Source organism: Rhinolophus sinicus, chromosome 16 (genome assembly GCF_057876585.1).
Source record: "Rhinolophus sinicus isolate RSI-liver-muscle chromosome 16, RSI-T2T, whole genome shotgun sequence".
Lineage (NCBI taxonomy): Eukaryota > Metazoa > Chordata > Mammalia > Chiroptera > Rhinolophidae > Rhinolophus > Rhinolophus sinicus.
The window spans coordinates 617,301-639,780 of record NC_142516.1 but is presented as its reverse complement, the minus strand read 5'-3'; the positions used below and the strand labels follow the sequence as shown (position 1 = coordinate 639,780).

The 22,480-nt window shown below is 61.3% G+C and overlaps 4 protein-coding genes across 4 annotated transcripts; 3 read left to right on the top strand and 1 right to left on the bottom strand.

Annotated features, from left to right (window-relative positions):
- Positions 1-913: 913 nt before the first annotated feature.
- On the top strand, positions 914-3,396 carry TUBB4B (tubulin beta 4B class IVb). The gene is made up of 4 exons (XM_019756816.3): positions 914-1,071; positions 1,350-1,458; positions 1,538-1,648; positions 2,183-3,396. Exons 1-4 carry the CDS (start codon positions 1,015-1,017, stop codon positions 3,241-3,243), a joined length of 1,338 nt encoding a protein of 445 aa, XP_019612375.1. The 5' UTR covers positions 914-1,014; the 3' UTR covers positions 3,244-3,396.
- Positions 2,672-7,809, bottom strand: CIMIP2A (ciliary microtubule inner protein 2A). The gene is made up of 7 exons (XM_019756817.3): positions 6,218-7,809; positions 4,970-5,184; positions 4,636-4,895; positions 4,425-4,551; positions 4,074-4,168; positions 3,781-3,898; positions 2,672-3,475 (listed from the first exon to the last, which is right to left on the bottom strand). Exons 1-7 carry the CDS (start codon positions 6,271-6,273, stop codon positions 3,378-3,380), a joined length of 969 nt encoding a protein of 322 aa, XP_019612376.1. The 5' UTR covers positions 6,274-7,809; the 3' UTR covers positions 2,672-3,377.
- Positions 7,810-7,894: 85 nt separating this feature from the next.
- Positions 7,895-11,719, top strand: STPG3 (sperm-tail PG-rich repeat containing 3). The gene is made up of 6 exons (XM_074331425.2): positions 7,895-8,150; positions 8,260-8,411; positions 8,506-8,640; positions 8,741-8,829; positions 8,937-9,237; positions 9,363-11,719. The coding sequence occupies exons 1-6, from the start codon at positions 8,044-8,046 to the stop codon at positions 9,494-9,496; spliced, it is 918 nt and encodes a 305-aa protein (XP_074187526.1). The 5' UTR covers positions 7,895-8,043; the 3' UTR covers positions 9,497-11,719.
- Positions 11,720-11,901: 182 nt separating this feature from the next.
- Positions 11,902-21,847, top strand: NELFB (negative elongation factor complex member B). Its single transcript, XM_019756819.3, has 13 exons — positions 11,902-12,409; positions 12,756-12,919; positions 13,142-13,241; positions 13,605-13,835; positions 15,910-16,095; positions 16,807-16,919; positions 17,399-17,501; positions 17,736-17,831; positions 17,958-18,100; positions 18,186-18,292; positions 20,518-20,659; positions 20,735-20,843; positions 20,965-21,847. Exons 1-13 carry the CDS (start codon positions 12,308-12,310, stop codon positions 21,109-21,111), a joined length of 1,743 nt encoding a protein of 580 aa, XP_019612378.2. The 5' UTR covers positions 11,902-12,307; the 3' UTR covers positions 21,112-21,847.
- The last annotated feature ends 633 nt before the right edge of the window (positions 21,848-22,480 follow it).

Genomic DNA, 22,480 nt, shown 5'->3' with positions numbered 1-22,480 from the left:
ATCGGAGCCCGCCCGCGCCCAGGGAGGTCTGGGCGCCGCCCTCGTCTCCACGGAGCTCGGTGCGCTGGGGGCGAGGTACCAAGGTGACGGGCACCCGGCCAGCGCCGTCTCCACAACAAGCTCACGGCTGCCGGGCAGAGACCCGCCTTCCCCTCCTCTCCCCTCCCCTGCTTCAGGCCCGGCGCAGCGGCCCACGTGCTCCCTCACCTGACCGGCACCGAAGCTGGCGTGCGGACCAAGGAGGGGCGCAGGGAGCCCAAGGCCTCCGCCGTTCTGGGGGAGGGCCCCGACTCCACCGACACGCCAGGCTCCGCCCTGCCGCCCCTTAGCAACCGAGCCCTGTTTGTCTCTGCAGCGAACGGCCTTGCGCCCCTCCTCCGCTCCGAGACCCCGCAGGGTGGCCTCGGCCACGCGCGGCCCCCTTTCACGGAGGTCCGAAGCAGCAGCCCTCCAGAAGCGCACGCCCGGGCCCGCGCGCTAGCTTATCCGGGCTGCGGGGACACCTGCACGCGTGCACGCCGGGCCGCCACCCCGTCTACTTTTCCCGGGCTCTGGCTCCGGACGGCGCCCACCTTCGGCCCGACCAGCGGAGCCGGCGCGCGCGCCCGGCGGCACCGCGGCGGTTACCAGGACGCTGGCCCCGCGCAGCCAATAGCGCCAGCCTGTCGGCGTGCTCTTCGGAGCCAGCCAATGAGAAGACAAATCAATCATTTGAAACATCCAATGGACAGAGCACCGCCGCGCGAAGGGCGTCATTTTGATAGGGAGAGCAGAGACCGCGGCTGACCAATAAACAGCGAACGGCATTGGGGAGGCGGGCGTGAAGGGTCTCGATTGATGGAACTTTAACCAATCGAACAAGGACGCTTGCCAGCCTCGTTCTGACAGCCCAATACGAAGCTGGCGGAGGCGGGTGCGGTGGGTATATAAGCATTGGCGGAGCGTCGGTTGTAGCATTCTGCGCTCCCGCTTCGTGGCTGTGTCGTCTGTTTTCCAGCCTGCGCTGCCGCCGCCATGAGGGAGATCGTGCACCTGCAGGCCGGCCAGTGCGGCAACCAGATCGGCGCCAAGGTGGGCGGCGGGGCTTCAGGGCCCCTGCGCTGGCGGGCCTACGGGCGGGGCGGGAGGGAAAGATGGCGGCGGGCGGGCGGCGCCCCCGCATTGCGGCTCCGCGCGGGGCCAGGGCCCGGGCTGCGGTCGGAGCCGGGGCGGGGGCTGCGGCGCGGGTCCCCGGGGACCGGACCGGCAGCAAGGGGGGAGGGGAGGGGAGGGCCGCGCCCGTCCGGGGCGGGGCCGGCTCCGGGCAACGCCGGCGTGACTCAGCCCCGGCCCGCCCGCGTCTCTCGCAGTTCTGGGAGGTGATCAGCGACGAGCATGGCATCGATCCTACCGGCACTTACCACGGGGACAGCGACCTGCAGCTGGAGCGGATCAACGTATACTACAATGAGGCCACTGGTGAGACCCCGCACCCCTTGTCCATCCCCTTCCTGCCACCCGGCGGTCGTCTCCTCGCTGACGCCCTCCCTTCCCCCAGGTGGCAAGTACGTGCCCCGCGCCGTGCTCGTGGACTTGGAGCCCGGCACCATGGACTCTGTGCGCTCGGGGCCGTTTGGGCAGATCTTCAGGCCAGACAACTTCGTTTTCGGTGAGCCTTGGATGGGGGCTGGGCAGTGGGCTGTTAGCCAGGACTACTCAAAGGTCAAAGGGTACCCAAGGTCACGGCCCTGAGAACTGCTGGGCCGAGGTCTCATCCACTCTGTACCAGGAACAGAAGCTAGGTCCCCTGGCGGGACACTCTCCTCCCCCCCACCTCCAGTTACTCAATCCCCTCCGCTAAAGCCGCTTTGGGAGGGAGGCCCAGCTGTCTGCCCACAGGGAGGCAGCAGGGAGGCAGCGGCAGATGTAATCTCCCCACAGTGAACGCAGTGGCGGCTCATCTGTCCTTGGGAATTGGCAGGGGCTGACCGCGGGAGGGGCTGGTTTATTGTTAAGCTACCTTAGTTCAACCCTTAACTAAGTTTTTAAGTAGGTAGGTTGTTTCCTTATTTGGGGGTCCATCTGCTTTATTAGCATGGTGAGCTCTGTGTGGCACTTCACACCACGTTATTTGGCCTTTTTGGCTTTCTGATCAGTGGTGACCACAAGCCTAACCAGAGTGACCAGCTGCCCTCTCTTGCAGGTCAGAGTGGTGCTGGAAACAACTGGGCCAAGGGGCACTACACGGAAGGTGCAGAGCTCGTCGACTCAGTGCTGGACGTCGTAAGGAAGGAGGCTGAGAGCTGCGACTGCCTGCAGGGCTTCCAGCTGACCCATTCCCTGGGTGGGGGGACTGGGTCTGGGATGGGCACTCTCCTTATCAGCAAGATCAGAGAGGAGTACCCCGACAGGATCATGAACACCTTCAGCGTGGTGCCGTCGCCCAAGGTGTCGGACACCGTGGTGGAGCCCTACAACGCCACCCTCTCAGTCCACCAGCTGGTGGAGAACACAGACGAGACCTACTGCATCGACAACGAGGCCCTCTACGACATCTGCTTTCGCACCCTCAAGCTGACCACACCCACTTATGGTGACCTAAACCACCTGGTGTCGGCCACCATGAGCGGGGTCACCACCTGCCTCCGCTTCCCTGGCCAGCTCAATGCCGACCTGCGCAAGCTGGCTGTCAACATGGTGCCCTTCCCACGCCTGCACTTTTTCATGCCCGGCTTCGCCCCGCTGACCAGCCGGGGCAGCCAGCAGTACCGTGCCCTGACCGTACCCGAGCTCACCCAGCAGATGTTTGACGCCAAGAACATGATGGCCGCCTGCGACCCCCGCCACGGCCGCTACCTGACAGTGGCCGCCGTGTTCCGGGGCCGCATGTCCATGAAAGAAGTGGATGAGCAGATGCTCAACGTGCAGAACAAGAACAGCAGCTACTTCGTGGAGTGGATCCCCAACAACGTGAAGACGGCCGTGTGCGACATCCCGCCGCGCGGCCTGAAGATGTCGGCCACCTTCATCGGCAACAGCACGGCGATTCAGGAGCTGTTCAAGCGCATCTCGGAGCAGTTCACGGCCATGTTCCGGCGCAAGGCCTTCCTGCACTGGTACACGGGCGAAGGCATGGACGAGATGGAGTTCACCGAGGCCGAGAGCAACATGAACGACCTGGTGTCCGAGTACCAGCAGTACCAGGATGCCACGGCCGAGGAGGAGGGCGAGTTTGAGGAGGAGGCAGAGGAGGAGGTAGCCTAGGGCCACCAGGGACGCGGAAGCGTGGAGGCTGGGAGAACTCTTTATTCACTCACAACCTGTCCTCTGATAGCCGTGTCTCACTGTGTGCACCTGCTTTTCTTCTGTCTTGACATCACGCTGTACAGACACCACCATTAAAGCATTTTCAGTGTCTGTTCTCTCCTCTCCAGTTCCTTCTGATAGGCCTTACGGGTGCTGTTGCCAAACGTCAGTGCGAAGTCATCCCTCATGGCTGCAAGGGCAGTGCTGCAGCTGAGCTCCTGGCCCTGCTGTGTGCAGTGGCTGCTGGGCACAGGCTTCCAGGAGCTTGGGGCTGCCCTGGGTACCTGCCACCGAAGGCCTGCTTAGCCTCTCCACACTAAACCTCCAGAGGGCCGGCGGAGTTGGAGGCGGCTTTGGTTCAGGGACCCTCGGCCCTTTCCACACTGGGGAAGGGGGTACTGGGGACATAAAGCTCGCCCTCTGCCAGTGGGGCAGCGTGGGTAGGGGCCCCAGCCACCCGACCCCTCTGCACAGTGGCCTGCTAACCACACTTACATGGCACGAACCCCATGTAGAAAGGTATCAGGCCCTGGCTGTTGTAGATAGTTCTGTTGGGCCAATGTGTTCTGGGCAGCCTCTCTCCCTGGGTACAGGCGGGGTTTCTAAACAGGAACTGCAGAAATGCGGACATGGGCTGCCTCCACCAGGCAAGCAGCAGCCAGTTGTCCCTTGGGGTGGGGGGGGGTGTCTCGTTCTCCCCTCCCCACAGGCTGCACAGCAGGGAGCCGAGCTCAGGGCCCGGATGGGGTGGGGCCTCTGCCCACTATGCTGGACACTCAGGTGGGTACCTGGCTCTTGTCAAACTCGTCCATAGCCTGTGTGACCCCATCACGGTAATTCAGCCCCATCATGCAGGCAAACCGGGGGATGAAGCCAGCATACCCTGGGGTAGGAAGAGGTCAGGGTGCTGCCCCAGGTCCCCTTCACCACCCACCTGCTCCCTGGGGTGCCGGGAAGCCTGTCCAGGCTCCTTGATGCCCCTGAACATTGGTCAGATGGGAATGAGCGGGCAGGCACTTCAGCTTTGGGGAAGCTGGGCTCCAGGAAGGGAAGGGCCTGTGGCAGCCCTCACCGTCATCCTGCCTAGGCCCCTAGGGGCTTGGGGGGTGGTGTCCCCCCCCCAGGCCCTGGGCACCCACCTGAGATGGCCTTGCGTTGGATCATGTTTGGGTGGTCCAGCTGGGGCAGCCTGTGGAACCTGCCTACATCTAGTGTCTCCTGCTGGTGGGCTGGGGGTGGGTACTCGTTCCTCCTGCAGTGATACAGCTGGGATGGGGAGGGGGCAAGTTACGAGCCCAGCCCCCACCTGGGTCTGGCTGGGGTGAGGCTAGATCCCAGTGCATCTGTTACCTGGTACTGCCCGGGGCCCTCGTGGACAGGGGTGGTGCTCTTCCAGCCCTCCTCCCCGTATGCCAGTTGCAGGCCCGGGTGTCTGAAGTCCCTGGAATCCTTCCTACCTGGTGGGCAAGGGGGGTAGGGGGGATAGGGCATGAAGCCCGCAGGCAGTGAGACCTGCCTGGATACGTTCTCTACCCCCGGCAGGCCCTCGGTGTGCACCTCCTGGGGTGAGAACCGGCCCAGGATCTCAAAGTTCTTGTAGTGCTTCAGACCTGTGGACAGGGAGGACGTGAGTGACAGCAGGCAGGAGGGAGGGGCAGGTCAGGGAGCAGGGGGCGGGGCTTACCCGTGTAGTGGGGGATGTGGGGCTCTGTCAGGTCGCGGCAGGGGATCAGGGGTGGCTTGGACTTGCTAAAGTCCTCGATGAACTTGGGTTTGGCTATGGGCGACAGCACAGAGCAGGGGCTCTTCTGCACACTGGGGTCTGTGAGCAGCTGGGCGGTGGTGCGCCCATAGGTGTTCCCCACCTGGTAGCGCAGCTGCGGATAGAAGCCAGCATAGCTGCAGAGGGAAGAGGAGGAAGCAGGGCCAGTGGGCGACAGCAGGACCCCTGCAAGCAGGGTGTGCGTCTAGCCTGCCAGCCCCGCGCTAGGTACCCGACCTCATCTACAGAATGGGGGTTGCAGCAGCACCTGCCTTACTGGGGCGTTGGGGGCTTGAATGGGCAGCACACTGAGAAGAGGCCTGGACCATAGGACATGAGCTCCATTGTCACCAACACCACCATCAGATTGCCATGCCCCCTCTACCCAGTTAAGGGGCTTAAAGGAAGCATTTACAGGGATGGTGACAGGGTCCAGGCCCAGGCTGAGGCACCGGGGGCCCACTATGCACAAGTTGGTACCACTGGGAAGGCTTGGCAGGGCTCTGGCCCAGACTTCGGCCACCCAGGAGGCTGGTAGCCACCCTAAAGGGACCAGATTTGGGAGGCAGGCGGGAGAGCTGCTGGTAGGCAGTGAAGGGTGAGCTGAGCATCATTTAGCTGTCATGGTGAGGCCCCCGGGGGTGGTTCGGGGTTCCGAACCCTCCTCAGTATCTCCTGTCCCACCTTTCTCCTCAGAATCATTGTAGACTTAGGTCTGGTTCCTTGCCAGCCTTTTTCCGTTTCTGTGTGGCTCTGCGTGTGTGTGTGTGCGCGCGTGAACACACACTGTGGAGGGTTTGTTTTCTTTTACATGGGGGGCGGCCTCATGAGGCAGCCTGGTGTCCATGCCTATCAGCTTACTCTGGATGCTTATCTTGTCTAAAGTGTAGAACACTCTATGGAGTAAGCGTCCGGCATTCCTTCCGGCAGCCTCTGCCAGCTGCTGGGCCGTCCCAGGTTGGTTTTCTGCTCTTGACCTGCTGCCCACCTGGTGTGGCTCTCAGCGGCTGTGTCAGCAGGGAGGGTAGGCATCCGCCCTGTGCAGCCCCACCCCAGGACCCTCAGCCCTTGGGCCTCACTCCCTCCCTGGAGACCAGCTCTGGGGTTTCTTTCCTTCACAGCTGACCTTGAGCACAGGCCACAGCCTCCCTGCGGGGGACTGGCGCTTACCCAGGGATATAGTGAGGTTCTGGTGTGAAGAGGGTGTGTTTCTGAGTAGCTGTCATCTAGCCTCAACTCTGTCCTTACTGGCTGCAGCCCCTTCCTTTGGCTGGCTCCCTTCCCTGAGAGGGTCTCTGTTGCCTGGAAACCATTGTGAAGAGTCCCCACTGTTGGGCACCACCTGGCCAGGCCCTCCTTGAGCCTGGGTGGAGTGGTCCCATTTTACAGGTGGGATACCAAGGCTCAGACAGGCAACAGGCTGGGAGGTGTGACGCTGAGGACCTCAGAGTTCACAAAATTGGGACTGTTGATCCAGCCGAGTCGGCCCTGCCGGGTAGTGGGGTCCTGAAGTCTTGTTACCCCCAGGAGGCCAGCAGTCCCCCAGGATAAGTGTAAAGGAGCCCCCACCCACCCCAAGTCCTCTCCTCAGACGAGAGGCTCTGGAAGATTTGGAGGCACAAGACAGCAGTGAAGTTGGGAGGTCTTTCCTCTGGACCTGGGCACTATTTTCCATTTGAATTTTTTTTTTTTTTTTTGGTATAGGAAGGTCTTTCTAACCATACAAAATATCATAAAGGAAAAGATTAGAAGGTTCAAGTACATGTCAAAAAACAGCATAAACAATACTAAAAGGCAAACGAAATGGGGAAAAAAATCTGCAACAAGTGTTACAAAGAGATACGATATCAGTATAAAAAACCTTACGTTACAGAAATATGAAAAATTACCACCCCAATAGAAAAATGCATGCATAATATAACATCTTAAGGAAAAAGCCAGAGTCAATAAACATGGACAGAGAGTTGACCCTTAATCAAATAAAGACTGATGATGTAGTTCTGTTAAGAAAACTATAACCACTGTCAATTTTGCCCCCAGAGAACACTACAACATGGAAGGCCCCAGAGCTCAGGCTGCCCCTTACCCTAATAAAACCTATGCTTCCTCAAGCAGGGATCTTCAGTTTGTCCATCTGGAGTGCCTCCTAAGGCCAGGCAGGGTCCTTGCTTTATGGGGGGGATTCCGACAGGAAGACACTCGGTCAGGGTGGGGAGGGCCCAGAGGCTAAGGCCACATTCTTGACCAGGCCCTGTGAGGTGGATTAGGCCAAGGCCAGGGCTGGGGCTGGGATCAACTCCAGAGGCCACGCGAGAGCCCTGGTGCCCAGAGGGACTCATGCTCACTTGGGCTCATAGTTCTTTTGCATTTGGGCCTGGGCAGCCCCGTCCATCTGTGACATCTTCTGGCCTCTGTGCCCCCAAGCAGAAGACTGGCTCACTCCCACACCGCAGTCTTGCCTGGGCCACGAAGTGACTGCAGGGCCAGGCCGGCCGCTCAGGTCAGCAGGGTCCACTCAGACCTACCTGCCTACCTGTCGTTGCTTTGCTTTTCCAAGGGCTGAATTTCTAGTGGGGGTTCCTGCCCCTCCAGGGAGCCTCCCTGGACAGTCCACTGCACCATGCTTCCTACCAACTGGCCCTGCACAACTGGGCCTCCCATAGCACCCGCTCCCTTTTCCACTCTCTGCCAGGTGTCAGTCTTCCCTGAAGCCTTGCTTGGAATGGACCCCCAAAGTTGAGGGGAGGTTAAGAGTTGGGGCAAGGATGTGGAAGGGGGGAAAGGAGGCTAAGCTAGAAGTCACGAAAGCAAGCTAGGGGTCCTCCTGGCCCAGGTGACCCAGAGTGACCCACCTGGCAGGTTGGGGGAGGGGCTCCTCCAGGGCAGGACAGTGCTCCTCCCTCCAGTATCCCAGCAACAGGGGTCGGGTGGGGGTGGGAGCATGAAGGGCCAGTGAGGTCACAGAGCTCCCTGGAAGGCAGCCAGAGACCCTGACAATGAATTTTGACCAGAAGGCTGTGAAATTCCTGGCAAATTTTTACATCAATGGAGGCAAACACTGGAGCCATGGCCCCCTGAGGACGAAGTCCTCTGTGCCCACCCAGTAACTTCCAAAGGCGCTGGGCCAATAGGGTGGGGAGGTCGGGAGGCTGGCAGCTCCGATGCTGAGGCGGAGTGGCTGGGTGGATAGTGGCTGTCCATCTCCCTTGCAGGCCCATGGCTGCTGTGCTGTTGTCAGGGCCAGAGGCCACCTGGGACAAGATGGGGCCCCTAGCAATGCAGGAGTTCCCGGCAGGCCTTAGGGAGCAAGTGGGCCACCTCCAGGAACCCCCGCCCATCTGCGCCCGGAACCCAAAGGAGCTGTGTGAGTGGGGGTCCCCAGTCTGGTCTGGGGAGGCAGGGCAGGGTCGGGAGGGGCCTCCTGGGAGGACCCAGGCCCAGAGCTTGCTTCCTGCCAGGGCTAGAGCGACGCCCCCCTGTCGTGACCGACCTGGACATCCCGGGCCCCACCAAGTACCAGGTGCCGGATGCTTCGGTGCGAGAATCCTCCGCGCACCCCAACTTCAGCATGGGCCGCAAGCACCCCGCCCGCGGTGCGTGCCCCTCCCCGCGCGCGACCCACCGCCGCACAGGTCCTGGGAGTGGGGCTGCTCCCCCAGCCTTCCGTCCCCAACAACGCTGCCCCCACTGCAGAGGGCGGTGGCCGCAGGGCGTGGCAGACCGTGTGGTTCCAGAGCGAAATCCCCTTCACGCAGAAAACCGACTTCAACCGGGAGCGAAAGGTGGGGAGCTCTCCCAGGAGGTCCTGCGGGGGTGGGGCCTGTGAGGGACGGGGTGGGTGGGGTCTTGAGGGACGGAGCGGGGCCTGCAGCTGTGTCCTCTCTCACAGTGGCCATCGCCCGCCGACCACGACCCACTCAGCAGACGTGCCTTCCCAGCTTTCAGCTTCGGGGGCCGTCGCCCCGCCTCCAAGGCAGTGGAGGCGCGCTCGCGATCCCGGCTGCCGCAGGTCTGGGGTGCACATGACTGTGCCCAGCCCCCGCTTCAGGTCCCACCGCAGGTCTCGGGCGGCGAGAAGCGCCCTAGCCCCAACACCTACGACATCCTTCCCGGGTGCTGTCTGCAGACCCCGCGCCCACCCGCCTTCTCCATGAGCCGCTCGCCCGCGTTCACGTCCTGGGTCAGCTCCTGTAAGGAGGACTGGGAGAATGGAGGCCTGGGCGGGGGCAGGGCATGCAGGGGCCTGGGGCAGGTGGGAGCTGGGCAGCAGCTGGTGCTGTAGCATGCATGCGACTCCCTCTTTCTCCCTCTGCAGCCTGTAACCCCGGCCCAGCCGCCTACTACGTGGAGGATTGCTATAACTCGCGCTTCCCCTCAGTACCCGGAGTGGTCATCCAGGGCGAACGCAGACCCAAGCGCCATGACACAGGCCCCTTCTGCACGCTTTAGAGCCTGCTGAACATACCCTGCCTCGCCGGTTATCACATGGAGCCCTGCCTCCCTCGGGGGCCTTCCCAGGCCTCCCTCTGGAACTCAGAGACCCCAGTCTGGCCTTCTGACCCTTTGCACACCCCTGAGCCACCCTCCTGCCTGGCTGACCCTTCTGTGAGCTGTACTTGAGGAGAGACCAGCTCAAAGCCCCCCCCGCCTGCCACCCCCCTGCTATTCGAGATGATGTTGGTTCTTCCAAACTCTGTCTGCCATCATGTGCCTGTCTGCCATTTCTCACCCCGTGAGCTGTCCTGCAGCTGTGGCCTGCCACTGATCTGTCATGTCTGACTTTCCCTGACCAGGGGTCTCCCTTTGCTTCCTCTTAGGAGCTCTCTTCTCTAAGATGGGTGGAGTGGCAGCCTGGGACTTCCTGGTTTGGGACAGTATGGGAGGGGTTCCTCTGGGCAGTGCAGGACACACCCACCTAGTCATGCCACCCAGGGGACCAGGCCAGCAGCCAGTCTACCCCGAGGGTCAGGCTGCTTGCCGAGCAGAGGAACCAACAGGACCTTGGCTTGGAGTGGAGGGGGGGGCCAGATTACCTGAACTGCCATCTTGAGGAGAGGTCGGCCTGCCCAGCCTCCTGGGAGGGCCCAGAGGACTAGCTTATCAAGGCCTGACCCCACTTTCCCCAGCCCCTGCCCAAAGACCCTGCGAACTGGCCCTGGGCCTTCCCTGGTTATGGCCCTGTCCTGTGGCCTGGCCACTGGGCTATCAGCCTGCTCTCGTACCCAGGAGTGGGCCTCAAGACTGCCTCCCTGCAGCTGCTGGTGGTTCCTGTCATGGCACCAATTCTTCCAGGGGCCCTTCCTGTGGCTCCCGTCCTCCCCCACCCAAGCTCTGGGCCAGACCCCTTCCTGTTTCCTCTGCTAGAGCTCAGCCCCTTCAAAAAGGCACTGCAACAACTGCTCCCACAGTGGTGGCCTCCACCTTCTGCAGAGAGGCCAAGGACCAGGCAGTCTGAGCACATTCACCTATGACCTCTAGGGCTCAACCGGCTGGGAGTTGAGCCGAAGTAGTGGGATTACAGATGCTCATCGTTGGGCCCTGGGCTGCCAAGCTCAGCCAGTGGGCAACGGAGAGAGCTGTGGGAGCCCTTGGCCTCAGACTTGGCCCACGGTGGGAGGACCAGGAGCCCTGCTCATAGCTGCACCACTAACAACTCCTTGGGCTTAAAGCCAGAAGTGGGACCAGCAGGAAGAATGGAGCCATCCGCTCCAGTTGGGCTGAGGGCTTCCTGGAGGAGGCTGTGGGGTAATGGGCTTTCAAGGATGAGCAAGAGTTTCCTGGGCAGCAGAAAAGGAATTTCTAGTAGAGCAAACTTTGGAAACCAAGGCACCTGGAAAGGGAGAGGGTGTGACATCTGGTGCACTACGCTTGGGGACACTGGGCTGGTGGGCTGGAAGGTGATCTGGAGGGGTTGGAGAGGCTGCAGCTACTGGGTTGCAGGGCTTACACACTTAGCAATAGGGAACCCACTGAGGGTGCAGAGCAGGGAGTGCCCATCGGCTCTGTGAGCTGCTGGAACCGCAAAGGACAAGGGACACCACGAAAGCTAGGCCTCACATTCACAGTCAGCCTGAGGGCCTACCGCGTTGGGACAGCCTCGGAGTTCGATGCTCATGGTGACGTGAGGTCAGCCATCCCTTGTCCATTCCCACCGCCAGCCCAGGTCTCTGCTGGGCGCCCGCCACTGGGAGCACACGTGGGGGAGAAGATCGTGCACCTGGTGGGGCCCGGGTGCAGGGGACTGACAGCGCGGCAGTGCTCCATTTTTTCAAGCAAAAATATTCTATCAATTGTAAAACAAAATCGACTAGGTATTCTGTCACCAAAAGTAATTTATTTGGGGAAAAAGAAAGGGCTGCATTCGGGCCGACGCAGACACGATGAGCCATTTGCACGCACAGAACAGGACAAAGATGAAGTACTTTATAGAGAGAAGTTAAGGAGCGGGGCTGGTAGGCCAGGGCTCTTAGTCAGGCCTCTGACGTAACCCTAGCGCGCTTCCCGTAGAGCTCTCCGATGACGTCAGCGCGAGAGCCCCTCCCACAGGCACTCCCGATACCATCTAGCTTAAGGTCTGTCCTAAATTTGATCATTTCTCAACGTCAAAAGGCTGCTGTGAGGTCAGAAACAGGACTTTTCACGGTTATAAAAATAAAATATACTTGGCTAAAATGTCCGTTCTCAAATTCTTCAAGTCGGCCACCCCCCCTTCTGTGCCCGCCCCCTCCCCCGTACTCCTTCCGGTGGGGCCCCACACAGCCCGCCCTCTGCCCCCACCGGCCCCGGCGTGGGTTCTTCTGCGTCTACAGAGGAGAAGGCCAGAGACGGGGGTGGGCTGCAAACCTGGCTGGGCCCAGACAGCCGCCAGGCGGGAGGGAGGGAGGCCGGGCCGGGCGTGGCCCGCGCATGGAGCGCGACCTGGGGGGCGGAGCCGCGCTGGTGGTTCGCGCTCTATCTGGACGCTTTTCTCCCGCGCAGCCGCTCAGCCTGGCGCGGCGCAGCTCCCAGGAACCACTGCGCGGCGGCGGCGTTTCCGGGTTGGCAGGCTGACCCGGGCGTGCGGGGCGGAAGTGGGCGGCCGCGATCGCTGCGGAGCCTCGCTGCCTGCAGGCCCTGGTCGAACTGGAGGGAGCCGGGGAGAGGAGCTCAGGCGGCCCTCGCGGCCCGGGCGAGCGGACTGCCGGCGGGCCTGCGGCGGCCGCGGCGGCGCCGGCGGAGCGCGGCGGGGATGGGGCGCCGAGCCGGGCCGGGGCCTCGGCCATGTTCGCGGGGCTGCAGGATCTGGGCGTGGCCAACGGCGAGGACCTGAAGGAGACGCTCACCAACTGCACTGAGCCGCTCAAGGCCATCGAGCAGTTCCAGGTGGGGCGGGGTGCGGAGGCCGGGCCGTTGGAGCGTGAGTCAGGCAGGGGGCGGGGTCGCGTGGGAAGTGGGCACGTTTCTCTCCCTCCAAACGCTGCGTCTCTTCCCCGGGATGGAGGAACCGGGTGTCCTGACTTAGTGCCCCATTGACGGACATCTGGGTGGCTTCCAGTTTTTGCAGTTACAGCCAGCGCTGCTGGGAACAGCCTTGCAGCTGCATCCGTTTGTGTTCAGGGCACCCGAAGTGCCTGGCCAGACATGGCTGTGGCTGAGGGTTCTGTTTTAGCCTCGCTCCCCCCCCCCAAGTAAGCAAAATTGGCCCCACGCTGACCCTCTGCTTCCTCAGACAGAGAATGGCGTGCTGCTGCCTTCCCTGCAGTCGGCTTTGCCCTTCCTGGACCTGCACGGGACGCCCCGGCTGGAGTTCCACCAGTCCGTGTTTGACGAGCTGCGGGACAAGCTGCTGGAGCGCGTGTCGGCCATTGCATCCGAGGGGAAGGCTGAGGAAAGGTGGGTGGGCAGGTGTTATGTGCAGCCCTTTTCTCAGGCTGGGCACTGGCTTAGTGCTCACTGTTCCCTTGGCCACACATCCCTACCCGAAAACAGAGCCTCTTCCCCAGGTGTCTTGCCTGTGGAGACTTGTTTGTTTAGCCATCTTCTGTCTGGGGACAGGCAGGCAGCTGCTTCTGACTGGGTCCTGTGCAGCTTTCTCAGTCATGCGAGTCTTTCCAGGTACAAGAAACTGGAAGACCTTCTGGAGAAGAGTTTTTCTCTGGTGAAGATGCCGTCCTTGCAGCCAGTGGTGATGTGTGTCATGAAACACTTGCCCAAGGTAAGAGTGGTGGCCTGGTGCCCAGGGGACTCGTGCCCAGGCTCTCGCTTGGTCCAGGCGTCGGGTTGGATCTGGGGAGGTTTCCTGAGCTGGCTGCCCAAGCAAGGGCAGCTCGGAGGCACGTTGTCTCTCGGCTTTTCCTGACGAGCCCCGTGGAAACCGAAGCTTGGCGTGCGAGGTGGGGTGTGGGCCCTTCTGGGTAGGAGCTGTGTGTGTTTAGCACGGCTGCCTGTGCCTCCCAGGGCCTGGGGGCCAGCCACAGGTGCTCCTTTCATCTGGGGTTGGGTTTGAGGTGGTCTCTGGCCCATCTTGAGGTAGACCCTGGGCATAGGCGCTGCTCACGGGTGCCTGTGGGTCGTGTAGGTTCCCGAGAAGAAGCTGAAGCTGGTCATGGCTGACAAGGAGCTGTACCGGGCCTGCGCTGTGGAGGTGAAGCGGCAGATCTGGCAGGACAACCAGGCACTCTTCGGTGACGAGGTGTCCCCGCTGCTGAAGCAGTACATTCTGGAGAAGGAGGGTGCGCTCTTCAGCACAGAGCTTTCCGTGCTGCACAACTTCTTCAGCCCGTCCCCCAAAGCCAGGCGCCAGGGCGAGGTGAGGCTGGGCCGCGAGCAGGTGGCCAGACGGAGGGGCCACCTGGCCAGCCCCTTCCCCACCCTGACCTGGGTGGTTCTGCTCCTGGAACAGCAGGCTTGTGCCATGGCTGGTAAGGGGCTTGCCACACTGTGCCCGGGTGTGGGTCTTTTGGATTTCACATCCTCGGTGCTCTGCCACTTGGCCAGCTTTTCAGTGAAGCTCAGCGCGTCTTCTCTCAGCTCTGGGAAGTTTCTTCTGTATTTACGTTTGACTCGTTAGTTGCTTGGACAAACATTTCTTGACTGCCCACTCCCTGCCATAGGTGCTGGGACCCTTCAGCGACCCTGGAGTTCAGGGTGCTTGCGTGGGGCACTGAGGTCTCCTGGGGGCAGACACTATGTAGTGAATGTCACTTGTCAGTGACTGAGCTTGAGGTGTGGACAAGGGCTGTGGAGAGTGGAGATCGTATTGGAAGCAAGGCAGGGCTGGGTGGGGCGGAGGTGGGAGTGAGGAAGGGGAGCCAGGTCAGGGTGTGAGGAAGGGCAGGCCAGGGTGGGTGGAGTGTCCGGGGCGACGAGGCTGGTATGGCCAGAGCCTAGAGCAAGTAGGCAAGTGGGGTAGGGGTGCAGTTGGGAGGGCTGGAGGCCACTGTGCTGACAGGCCTTTCCCAGTCAGGTGGGGATCACTGGGCCTGACCTGGTTCTATAATAACTGCGCATCCAGGGGAGATGTGATGGTGACAAGTAGCCAGATACTGGCTGAGTGGTGTTTTGTGTTTTTTGTCTTCTTTCATACTCAGTTTTCATTTGGAGTTTTGCGTGTTTGGTGTGAGGTAGGATCCGGCCTCACGTTTTCTCCTAAACGTCTGGCGGCTGGTCACAGCCCCGCTTCCATACTGGCCCGAGCAGTGTGTCTCTGCTCTGCCGTCTTTGTCTTCCAGCTCGTCTTGGGGGAGCCTGGCCTTAGGCTGTGGTCTGCCTGTGGGCTCCTGTTCCTTCTTCACACTCCAAGCCAAGGTCCTGTTGGGGGCCCAGGTCCTTCCTGCTGTGTGGTCTGAATTCCTGCTAGAGGAGAAGGTGGCAGCCCGTTAACGCATCGCCCTGTGGTCCTCGGCTGTGCTTCAGCTGCTGAGCCATAGTTGTGTGCCGGGCCACCTGTGAGCCGTATCCCTGAGCTGTGCCCGCTTGTTCGCGTGCAAGGCAGGCCTGGGTCATGGTCAGGGCTGGTACGTGTTAGCTGTTGTTGGCACAGAGGTGCCCAGTATGCAGGTGCTGAGACTTGGGTCACGTCCCCGGCTCTCCTCTTCGTCGGGGTCCCCAAGGCCTGTGTGTCCTCGGCAGGGGCTCTTAAAGTGGCCTGTTGGGTCGTTACTGCTCCTGCCACCCCTGCCGTTCTCTCCACTTGTTGCGTCCAGTCTGATGCCTGTTGGGCTGCTGCGATATCCACCACCCAGGTTGCCCTGTGTCCTTCACATCAGTGGGCTGAGATTCAGCTCCTGTTGATGGCCAGTGAGCAGCGGGCACAGCCCCTCCTGTTGTCTGGGTCCTGAGTGGGGGTAGGTGCGGGGTGGTGACCCTTGCAGAGGGAGGAATGCAGACGCTGGAGATGGGTGCGCAGCCGAGGGCCTCAAGCTGTTGGAGAAGATGGGGAGCCCGGCAGCCTGGGCCCAAGAGGATGGCAGTGAAACGTTGACCGTGCACTGAGCACAGTGGTCGCTGCGTGTCCTCGACTGGTCCTGAGTCTCCCGATGTCAGCTGGCTGGGTGAGCAGGGTCAGACCTGCTAGCGGCTCTGGTGGAGTCCAGGGTCACAGGCTGGTGGTCTTTCAGGGAAGCTGTGGGCCTCACGTGGGCTCCACCTCGTTAGAAACTAGCAACACTGCCACCTGCCACAGAGCCGGTGTTGGGTGAGAGAAGACTTTCAGCTCAAAGCAGGAAGGGTGAACGGCAGGGGCGCTGTGTGATACCGTGGCCGTGTGTGTCTGCGCCGCCCTGTGTGTCTGCATGCTTGTGTGTGTCTGGGCCATGTATGATGCGGTGGCTGCCTGTGTCTGCAGCCGTGAGTGACACCGTGGCCGGGACTCCCGCCCACAGGTGGTGCAGAAGCTGACGCAGATGGTGGGGAAGAACGTGAAGCTGTATGACATGGTGCTGCAGTTCCTGCGGACCCTCTTCCTGCGCACGCGGAATGTGCACTACTGCACTCTGCGGGCCGAGCTGCTCATGTCCCTGCACGACCTGGATGTTAGCGACATCTGCTCCGTGGACCCCTGCCACAAGGTGGCGCCCCGGCCCTGGCCAGGCCCTGTCCCCCTCCCTCTGGTCTCTTCTTGGCTTCTGTCTCGCCTCCCCATGGATGGGGTGGTCCTGGTACCTGGGCTCTGACTGCCCACCCACCTGGCTGCCTAGTATGCGCCTGCTCCTCCACCTCTGTCCACTCGGCTGGGGACTGGGTCATCCACGGCCACACACGCTCACCTGCCCGCTCCGTTATTGCTCTGCTCCAGCCGGCTAGGCCCCGCAGCCCCTCTGGCTTCTCCATCTTCCTCCGGGCTCTCCAGGACCTCCTGACGCCCCCGCCCTCGCCCCCGCCACTCTCCACGCCAGCTTCCCTAGGGCTGCTCTTGGCGAGCGCCATGCTGCAGGACCGGGCTTTCTCACAGCCCTCGTCCCCAGCACGGACGCTGTGCAGCCACCACCGTGTCACCTCCTGGGGGTTGTGTGGTGTCACGCTTTGAGACTGCAGCGCCCACCCCCACGGGGGTGGGGAGGGCTGCCAGAGAGGCCCCTTTTAGAACCAAACACAGATAGCCTCCTCCTGTCAGGCCCTTGAGCCTTTCTGCATTTGCGCCACCCTGTCCCTGGCACAGATCCTGGCACTGAGCCAGGCCTTGGCCGTGTGACGCGGTGGTCCTGACACCTGCCTAAGCCTTGGGTGGCCCGAGAGGTGAGGCCGAGCAGGAGTGAGCAGGGAAATTGTGCTTCCCACAGTTTACCTGGTGCCTGGACGCCTGCATCCGTGAGCGGTTCGTGGACAGCAAGAGGGCCCGGGAGCTGCAGGGCTTTCTGGACGGAGTGAAGAAGGGTCAAGAGCAAGTCTTGGGGTGAGGGTCCTGTCCACAGGCGTCCAGATGAGCACACTGTGTTCAGGGGGGTGTTCATATTCCAGCACGTTTTAGAACTGCCTGGCACCCCGTGTCCATGGCTGAGACCTGACTACAGCTGTTCCCTGGGCAGGGTTCTGCTCTGCAGCCTCTGGGGCCTGCCCATCTGCTGAGGAGGGACCCGCTGTGCCCAGTTCTCCCTGTAGTTGTCTCTGTGGGACCCTGGCTAAGTACAGAGTCTGGGTCAGATTTTCAGAACCAAATGGGACCTTAACTAGGAGCTTTCAAACTTCTCAGGTTTTTGAGTAAAGTACAAGTTTCAAACTGAGCTTTTCTATGGAAGGGGTCCAGGGTAGAGTGGGCTCTCCCTGTGTGGAGGGGCCATCTCTCTGGGTCTGCGGCTGAGGCAGCCCAGCCTGTGGCCGACGCCACCCAGGCCAGGACCTTCCTGTGTTAGTACTGTGGGCTCATCTCTGCAGGGACCTGTCCATGATCCTGTGTGACCCCTTCGCCATCAACACCCTGTCACTGAGCACCGTCAGGCACCTGCAGGAGCTGGTCGGTCAGGAGATGCTGCCCAGGGTGAGTGCCCTCGGCTGGCCGCACTGCCTTCTGGATGGGCACGTGGATGTGGACCACTGGCAGCCAGGGCTGTGATGCCCCGGCAAGAGCACACACACCCCACGTGCACATAGTGCCTGGAGTCGAAGCAAAGCCACAGCACCAGGACCCTGCTGAGCATGGATCCAGGGGGTGGGGAGGTGGGGGGTGAGAGCGGCTCCGGTGAGCAGGCGCTGAGGTCCCGTTCCTCTGCAGGACAGCCCCGACCTCCTCCTGCTGCTCAGGCTGCTGGCTCTGGGCCAGGGCGCCTGGGACATGATCGACAGCCAGGTCTTCAAGGAGCCCAAGATGGTAACGGATGTGGCGGGGAGCCTGTCCACGCCTTTCCTGCAAGGGCTTGGGGCCGGGCATCAGGAAGGTGGCGCGGGGCGGGATGAGCGTGGCACAGGTGGAGACGCTCTGGGGCCTCCACCCTAGGAGGTGGAGCTCATCACCAGGTTCCTGCCCACGCTCATGGCCCTGGTGGTGGACGACCACACCTTCAACGTGGACCAGAAGCTGCCTGCCGAGGACAGGGCTCCGGCCACGTACCCCAACATGCTGCCGGAGACGTTCACTAAGTATGCGTGAGGGGCGGGGGGCACCCTGCGGGCTCCCTGGGAGGCCGGAGGCCAGCGCTCCTCGCTGAGCGTCCTCGCCGGGCAGGTTCCTGCAGGAGCAGCGCATGGCCTGTGAGGTGGGGCTGTACTACGTGCTACACGTCGCCAAGCAGAGGAACAAGAACGCGCTGCTGCGCCTGCTGCCGGGGCTCGGTGAGTGCGCGCCGCCTGGTCCACTGCTGAGTGTGTGTCTTCTGGAGGTGGTTTTGGTACAGAAGTGAGAAGAGGTCAGCTTCGTGCTTTCACAGATGCCCCCCGTTCTCGTCACCGTTTGTTGACGTTCTTTCCACAGCAGTGGAAGAGCCACCTTAACTTAATCCTAACTGGCGAGGGGTGTGCAGCCTGTCAAGTGCTCAGACATTGGGAGAGCGCCCCTGAGAGGCGGGAGGATGGGGTCAGGGCCGGTTGCTGCAAGCTAGGAAGAAGAGAGAGGTCTGAGTGGACTCCTTCAAGAGGAAGCTGCAGATTGAGTCGGGGAGAAGGGGCTTCTGGGAGCCTGGCCTTCCCACTGCGCCCAGGGGCCCACAGTCTTTTACTGGCTCAGGTCTTGTGGTGTTGCCGCTTCTTTGTAAAGATGTCATGCATTTCTTGCTAAGTGTGTGTCTAGGTCATTGGTGGGTGTGATGGTGAAGTGTGTGTTATTTTCCCGACTTGTCTGTGTGGAGGAAGCTGTCTATTTGTGGGTGTTTATACCCAGCCACCGTCTAACCCAACGACACCAACTCCCCTTCCCGTCCAGAGTGAAGTGAGTGTCTGACGTCAGTGTGCCAGGGCTGAAGTCGAGGTGTGGGCAGGGCTGGTGCTTTCTGGAGGCTCCACGCGATGCGTGTCTCCTCCTACTGTGAGGAGCTGCCTGCATCCTTGGCTTGTGGCCCTTTCCTGCATCCCCACGGTTCCTCCTTCCAGCTCCTCCTGTCCTCGTGTCTGTCTCTCTGACTCTGGCCTTCCTGCACCTGCCTCCCTCTCAGAAGGACACTTCTGATGCCAGGACCACCAGGTCATGCAGGCCATCTCCCATCTCGGGTCCCTTAACACAGAAGGTGGCATGGTCACAGCTTCTGGGTCCAGAGGTGGACGTATCTCCGGGCCGGTGTTCTGCCTGTTTGGACACATACAGAAACAGTTATAAGTGACTTGGTTTGCATCATTCTTTCTGTCTATTTCAGTGCCCTTTGTTTCTGTGTCTCTCCTCATAGTCGGCTAGAGACGGATGTCCTGCTGCAGCGGGCACATCAGTGCCCCTGGGCAGGTGTGGGTCTCAGCTCCGCCAGGAGGGACATGTTCGTTTGTCCACATTATCAGTGCTTCTCATAAGAACAGATGTCGAATTTACAAATTCTCTCGTTTATTTTCAAATTTTTTACTGTGGGGATTTTTTATGAAGTCAGAAGAGCACAATACGGCGAAGCCCCCTGCCCGCTGTGTATGTCCATCTGGCCCCTCGTGATGGTCTGGACGTCAGTTCCACATTCCCTGCACACCAGCTATGAACAATGGAGCAGGTGTCGGTGACAGAAGGAAGTTCCTAAAACCATGACTGCAGCCTGTGAGCACGTCAGATCCATGTTCCAGTGCAGGGGCCACCTTTCCCCGATTGTCACATACATTTTTGTTCAGATCAGGAGTCTAACAAGGGCCTCGCTTCACCGTGCGTTTCCTTGTTGCCTCTCAGGTCTCGTGGTCTGTAGGGTTACAAGGGACTCGTTGGGGGGACCAGGGCATTTGTTCCCCGTGGAGACTTTGCTGGCATAGTGACTCTGGTCAGACGTGTGAGGGGCGCTCCGGTACATCCGGTACGACTGGTCTCCCGGAGACAGTCAAGCTCCCTGGGCTCGGGTAGCGTCAGCTGGACCTGTTGGCATTTCTGGAGCAGCCGCCACAGCCGGCGTGGCTAGTGTGCATCCTCTGGGGCCAGCTACCTTCCACTGGCTGCCAGAGTCACGGGTAGTTACTTTTGCAGTCTCTCTCGAGTTTTGGTGTCCGTGGTGTCAAAGGAGGACCATTTTGTTCTGCTCTTTTTCCTCTGGACGGTTGAGGAAGCAGTCGGGGCTGACTTGCTGCCACTTTCCTGGTTTTCCTCTAGTTGCCGGTCTGTTTAGGTCTCTCTCTTCTGGAGTTTGCTTAACACAAAGCCCCTTAGCCACTGGGCAGAGTCATGTGTGATGGGCTCCCATCCCTTCCCTGGACCCTCGTGCTGGCCCAGGTCCCCGCCCCTGCCAGCTCCCACTGTTTGCCTCGCATGTCCAGGCCCCGGTTCTGGTTCTCAGGAGAAGCGAGCACCATCCTCAGAAGTGCTGCGTTGTGGTCCCCCCTTGCCTCCCAGGTCCGGGGGCAGGGGTGTGGGGCAGTGGGCAAGCTGACGCCTGCTGTGCCTGCAGTGGAAACCTTCAGTGATCTGGCCTTTGGTGACATCTTTCTCCACCTGCTCACGGGGAACCTGGCGCTGCTGGCCGACGAGTTTGCCCTGGATGACTTCTGCAGCATCCTCTTCGAGGGCTTCCTCCTCACTGCCTCCCCGAGGTCCGCAGGCTGGGTGTGGGGTGGGGTGGGGCCTGGCAGCGGGCTGGGGCCTGTAGCAGCTGTGGCCTCTTCCAGGAAGGAGAATGTGCAGCGGCACACACTGCGGCTCCTGCTCCACCTGCACCACCGTGTGGCGCCGTCCAGGCTGCAGGCCCTGCAGAAGGCGCTGGAGCCCACTGGCCAGGTGCGTGCCACCCTGTTCTCACCTTGGGGCGTGCTGCATGCTGCCTAGTCCCCTGTGTGTGTGTGTGGACATTCTCCAAGTAGCCACAGGACCCGCCCCCACCTATGTGCCTGCCCCACAGAGCGGAGAGGCAGTGAAGGAGCTTTACTCCCAGCTCGGTGAGAAACTGGAGCAGCTGGACCATCGGAAGCCCAGCCCAGCCCAGGCTGCAGAGACCCCGGCCCTCGAGCTGCCACTGCCCACCGTGCCCGCCCCGGCTGGGCTCTGATGCCACCCCTGGAGCTACTGGGGAAAGGGCTAGGTCCCTGGTGCAGCCCCGGCCCTGATTAGCCAGGAGAAGAGGTTCCCTGCACCTGACTTGGCTACGGCCCCACGTCTGCTGGTGGCAGATTGACTACTTCTGGAGACAGGTGGTGGGCTGAGCTGAGACCCCAATTGACCCATGGCAAGGCACCTTCCTCAGTGCCTCAACCCGCCATGACCATCCGTGTGAACAAGACCTTGTCCCTGCTCCTCGCGGACCCCTGGCCAGGTCCATGGAGTGCAGTCCCTGCTCGAGGCCCGCCATGCCTGGCCTGGCCTGGCCCTCTCCCCCAAGCTGTGGAGAGATTGCTCTTCCTGTTTGGCAGGATGGATTTCCACTGCTGTGGGGGAAACAGCCAGGCAGTAGTCGGAATGAGGAAAAGCCCCCCGTTTTCTGAGGGGAGAAAGCAGGGCGCTGAGACCTGTGGGAAAGTGGGTGCACGGGCTGTTATTGGCAGCCCTGGTTGGGTCAGCCTGGCTCCCACCGAGGATGTGAGTGCTGGACAGTAGGCGATGTGTTGCACCAGGACCCACAGGCAGGCTGCTGCTCCTACCCGGGCCAGCAGCACCCACCTGCTGCCTCAGTTTACCCTGGGAGTGCTGTGCCCCTGGCTCAGCTGCACTGCCTGGCCAGGTGAGGGCCAGCTGTTGCGTATGGTGAGACTCGCACATGTAAATAAAAGACGTTTTGGCAAATCCAACAGCCACTTGTGTGCTGCCGGGGTTGGAGCAGCGCAGACCAGCACCCTCTTAGGGGCATTTCCGTCTTTGTGGGCCACAGTCTGGATGCCCAGCCCTGTCTGGGATGGACGTCAGGGATGGGAAGGTCTGAGAACAGCTACCTTGTCCTCAAGGCTGCTGGAGGCCAACAGATTGGATGCAGACAGGTCTGGGCAGGCCTCAGGGCTCATCACCAGCAGGACATGGCTGAGTGTCAGGCTCCGCAGAGGTCACTGTGACCTTGACAGGTGTAGCCCTGCAGGTGTGGGGGAGGGACTGGAGACCCCTGCAGATGGGACAGGCAAGCAAAGATGTGAGAGGTGGTCACAAGGAACTTTTAAACAAATAAAAGAAATCCATGCTTGTGTACTGATGGGAATGACACAGTGAGTGAAAAGGGGGCGGGGCCAGGGCACAGGCGCTGCTTTCAGAGCAGGGACTTCTCAGGGAGGCAGGTCTGGGGGGCCAGATGCTGGGGTCCTCTTCTGGTTGCTTCCGTTTTCGCCAGGTAGCAGGGAGTCAGGTCCTGGACTGGGAAGCAGGACGGGGCAGAGGTGGGGCCGAGGAGAGAGGTGAGGAAGGAACTTGGCCATGGAACCCACCTGAGGCTTGTG